We start from the raw sequence: 5154 nt of genomic DNA on the forward strand, positions 1-5154 counted from the left end.
ATTTACCAAAGGGAAACTGAGGCATAGAGGAATCAGGAAAGATAGAGTCAATCAAACAGTGGAGTTTAACAGAAAAAGGCCCAACTTTTTCCAATTTCCCACCCCTTCTTATTTCTCTACTCTGTATAGAGGTTTGAGCTTGACCACTAAGCTATCCTAGAAATTAAGACCGACAGGGTTAAGATTGTTAGAGAAAATCCCCAAAGAGCATTAAAGAAGGAGGGTTTTTTTTTTAAGATGTTAGATATATTTTTGTTAGGATCACATTTTGGGAGGTGTATCAATTCCTTCAGCTGGGCTGGTGCCCCCAACCCCAAAGAGTCCTTCCCGTCAGTACAGTTTTTCTTTCACGTGCGTCCTCTGGTGTGTGATGAAGTTGGAGCTGTTGCTGAAGCCTTTGCCACACGCCGGGCACTTGTAGGGCTTCTCTCCTGTGTGGATCCGCTGGTGGATGATGAGGACAGAATTCCAGCTGAAGCCCTTCCCACACTCGGGGCACCTATAGGGCTTGTCTCCCAGGTGGGCTCGCTGGTGCATGACCAGAATGGAGCCCCGGCTGAAGCTCTTGCCACACATGAGGCACTTGTAAGGCTTCTCGCCGGTGTGGGTCCGCTGGTGCACCACCAGCTGCGAGCGCTGGCTGAAGCACTTGGTGCACTGCCCGCACTTGTAGGGCTTCTCACCCGTGTGGATGCGCTGGTGCTTGATGAGGTTGGAGCTCCAGCTGAAGCTCTCCCCACACGTCAGGCACTCGTAGGGTTTCTCGCCCGTGTGCATGCCCTGGTGTGCGATCAGGCTGGAGCTCTGGCTGAAGCTCTTGCCGCACTCACCACACTTGTAGGGCTTTTCCACCAGGTGCGTCCTGCGGTGTGTGGCCAGGTTGGAGCTGCGGCTGAAGCTCTTTCCGCACTCGCCGCATTGGTAGGGCTTCTCCCCCGTGTGAGTCCTCCGGTGCGTGATGAGCGCCGAGCTCTGGCTGAACCTCTGCCCGCAGTCGGTGCATTTGTACGGCTTCTCCCCTGTGTGGATGCGCTGGTGTCGGATGAGGTTCGAGTTGTAGCTGAAGCTTTCACCGCACTCTTTACATTCATAGGGCTTCTCCCCTGTGTGGATTCCCTGGTGTGTGTTAAGGCTGGACCGGTTGCCAAAACTCTTCCCGCACTCGGGGCAGGTGTATGGCTTCTCTCCCGTGTGGGTTCGCTGGTGGGCAATGAGGTTGGGGCTCCTGCTGAAACTCTTGCCGCACTCGGCGCACTGGAAGGGCTTCTCTCCCGTGTGGATCCTCTGGTGAGTAATGAGGTTTGCACTCCTGCTGAAGCTTTTCCCACAGTCTCTGCACTTGTATGGTTTCTCCCCCGTGTGAGTGGTCTGATGTCTACTGAAGTTTGAACCATCACTAAAGCTCTTCCCACATTCATCGCATTTGTAGTATTTCTCTCCTGTGTGGGTCCGCTCATGAGTGATTAGATGGGATTTCCGGCTGAACGCCTTCCCGCACTGGGGACATTCATAGGGCTTCTCACCCAGATAGGTGCCCTGCAGGCCAATGAGCTGTCCAGTTTCCCTTCCCTGCGGCTGTGCCTCCACAGGGTCCTCACGGGGGGCATTTCCCTGGGACCTCACGGAGCCACTGTCTCTCTCAAAGTCACTTTCCCAGTCATACTGCTGGATGCCCTCCTCTTCTGGCATTTCTGCAAACATCTCATGGGATTCTCCAAACACATCGTGGTGGGAGGCCTCCCCATTTTCACTCTGGATCTCAAAATCTGTAAAAAACAAAGAAAAAAAGTACCATTTACACTCAGTTTCCTACATAAAGTGTTACTGTTATGTCCTGTTGAGTTGGAGCCAGCTCTTAGCTGACCCCTCCACTGGGTTTTCAGAGGCTGTAAATCCTACTAATTACTGCTCATCCTTCTCCTGGGGAGCAGCTGGTGGATTTGAACCACCTGCCTTTGGGCAGTGCAACTCCTTACCACTAAGCCACCAGAGCTCCCTAGATATATAATAAGGAAAATTTTCATTAAACTGCTAGTGAAAATAAACTCATGATAAACCCATGGCTGTTGATTTGATTCTGGCTCACACAAACCATATAGGACAGAGGTGAAATGCCCACAGGGTTTTCCATCTCTGTGGAAGCATATTGCTATGGAGGCACTAGGGGGTTCAAACCGCTGACCTTTTGGTGGTAGTTGTGTGCCTTCAAGTCAGCACCAACCCATAGCTGACCCCAAGAGCATTTTCAGAGTCAGTTAACATGTTGCCACAAATGACAGCTAAAAAATGTGTTTCTAAGCATGGTCGTCAATTTAAAAGTGTGCGACAACGTGTTAATTGCTTAGGAGATTGTTCATCCTTCTGCCACAGAGCAGCTGGTAGATTTGAACCACATGCCCTCTTGATTATAGCGCTTCATACGACTAGGCCACCAGGGCTCCCTAGCAGTTGAACATGTTAACCTCAGTATTACCAGGGCTCAATGTGAAAATAATGTGCTGAGGAAATCCTTGAAACTTAAACTAGGTTTATTTCCTTCTACTTGGTTAATTAGCTGCCAGGTATGTACCTCCATAAGAGTCACCCAAAATTTCCATGTGTTAAGGGTCTGGGCTATTCTTCCACTTGTTTCTCCCTTGGGAAATGAAGTAAAGTAGGACTTTGAAACTGTTAATAAAAGGAAATAAAGAGTTTGACTGCTGTATAACCACGTGGGATCAGGTTGTGTTAATTCTGACTCATGGCAAACCCTGGTGTGTCAGTGTGTAACTGCTCCATAGGGTGTGAAGATGCCTTTCTAGAAGCAGCCAGCCAGGCATCATCGGAGGCAAGGACAGCAAAGTTGTCTCACATTATTTTGGGCATGATGATAGGAGGGGCCAATCTTTGGAAAAGGACATAAAACTTGGAAGGGTAGGGGGTCAGCGAAAGACTTTCAATGAAATGTGTTCCCATGTGACTTTAACAGTGGGCTCAAGTATGTCAGAGATGATGAGGATGACACCAGATAGGGAAGGGTACAGAGCCACAGTTCTTAAGTCTCTATGAGTCATACCTGACTCAACAACATCTAACAAGAAACAGCCAGGTATTTCTTCTGTGTGCCTCTGGGTGGACACAAACCTCCAAATTCGCGATTAGTAGTCAAGCACATTAACTATGTGTACTACCCAGGGATAGAAATCTCCCTAAAACTTGATTACAAAAGGTTAAATAATCTTTGGATTAACATCTGCTAATTCTACTGGCCCAGTAAGGAGTTGAGCTGTAAACCAAAAACAAGTGGTTTGAACGAGCTACTTAATTGGAAAAACACAGGCAATCTCTTCCTGTGTGATTTACAGCCTCAGAAAACCCACACCACAGGGTCAGCTATGCATCAGTGCTGGCTCCATGACAATGAACAACAATCATCTTGTTTATAATCGCATTACTTGGTATTAGACAGAGACCAAATGGCAGGGTTTCCTATAACTCTACAAGAGTGGATTACCAGGTCTTTTCTCTTGAAGATCTGTGGGTGAGTCTGAACTGTGGACATCTGAGTTAGCAGCTGAGTACTTAGCTAACTGTACACACGACCAGGGCTCCATCTTTAGACTAAAACAAAACAACACAATGCAAAAAAAACAGACCCATTGACATGTTGTCTGTTTTGATTCGGCAATCCTACAGGATAGAGTAAAATTCTGCGCCATGGGATTTCCAAAGCTTTAATCTTCTTTATAGAAGCAAAATTCCAGATCTTCGTCCCTCGGAGCCACCAGAGTCTGAACCACAAATCTTTCAGCTAGCAGCCAAGCACTTCACCACCACGGCTCCTAAGGCTAGTGACCCAATCACTTGTTGCAGGAATAAGTCAAACAAAGAGTTGAGCCGGGCCCTGCCAGTCTGATGCAGAGCACAGCTGAGTTTTCTCACCTGTGTACTGGTTCAAAGACCTGGTGTGATACTAGCCAGACACATACAAGGATGACCTGTTAGTACAATTGTTCATTATTTGAACAAGGGAGCTCTACCTTCCCTTCTCCCATGCCCCTAGACTAGAGCCTGAGATTTTGCTGGCACAGGAATACACATATCCTGGGCCAGCTCCAGAAAATCCAACTCACTTGTAACCACCCTGAGAAGTGGCATTAATTAGGAATGGAATTCCTGGAGTTGCTGGGGTCCAGCAAGGAGAAAAGTGAAGTAGCTATAAGAGTAACTATCCTTAGAAATGAATGGCTGTCAGGAATATTAAAGCTTCAAGGAAGTTGTTGATAACATTGTTCATACCACACAATTTCCTCTTAATGGGCCCAAAGAGGAAAATCCTCTCTAACCTCAACACCAACAAAAGCTGTTATTCTGAATAAACTATTTTTACTCATGCCCCTAAATGTGCTCATTCTTTGTCTTGCTTGCATGGAAGTTCAGAGCCAAAAGGTCAGAGCAAGCATAGTGAATATTGTTAACAAATTTTGCACACTTTCATTTCTTTACTTCCTAACATTTGCTTGTGCCATACCTCTGTAATATCTTGCTTCCTGTCTTCACAAGCTGCCTTCTGAATTCTTCTACTTAGCTCTTTTACTTCTGCATTTCTTCCCTTTGTTTTGGGGAAACATCCTCAAGTTCTTTGTTTTTGGCTTTAGTAGCTGATGCGTACATCTGAATAACATTGTACTAACAGGTCTTCTTTGTATGTGTCTGGCTAGTATTACACTCAACATTGTACTTCAGTATAGATCCTAAAATGTTCTTTTTAACAATTAATGTGACACTATTCCTCTTCAATGTGTCATTCCTGTCAAAATGGAGCCTATCACTGTCTGATTAAATAGCAAAGTATTACAATGAAAGAGCGGGTGTTAAGAAACAAAAAGGGAAGAAACACTTGGGCATTTCTCAATCTGAAAGACCAGAAGAACAATACTGAAGGATTCATTGGGAAAAATACTGAAGGATGCAAAAAGCATCAAAAGAAGATGGAAGGGATACAGAGTGTCACTGTTCCAAAAAGAATTGGGTGACACTGAAGTAGCACATGTTGTTGTTGTTGTTATGTGCCATCGATTCGTTTCCGACTCATAGCGACCCTATGCACAACAGCCCTAAACCCTGCTCTATCCTGCGCCAACCACACCACCTCTGACACACCCATCCCGATTA

The 5154-nt window shown here is 46.3% G+C and overlaps 1 protein-coding gene across 2 annotated transcripts in view; it reads right to left on the reverse strand.

The window, feature by feature from the left end:
• Positions 1-330: 330 nt before the first annotated feature.
• ZSCAN2 (zinc finger and SCAN domain containing 2) overlaps positions 331-5154 on the reverse strand; it is a 39195-nt gene continuing 34371 nt past the window's right edge. For both annotated transcript variants that reach the window (XM_006885152.1, XM_006885151.1), the window contains exon 2: positions 331-1766. In XM_006885152.1, coding sequence (XP_006885214.1) covers positions 331-1766 — 1436 coding nt within the window. The remainder of the gene's footprint in view (positions 1767-5154) is intronic.

This window comes from Elephantulus edwardii, unplaced genomic scaffold (assembly GCF_000299155.1).
Source record: "Elephantulus edwardii isolate Elephantulus edwardi_28Jun2011 unplaced genomic scaffold, EleEdw1.0 scaffold00041, whole genome shotgun sequence".
Classification (NCBI taxonomy): domain Eukaryota; kingdom Metazoa; phylum Chordata; class Mammalia; order Macroscelidea; family Macroscelididae; genus Elephantulus; species Elephantulus edwardii.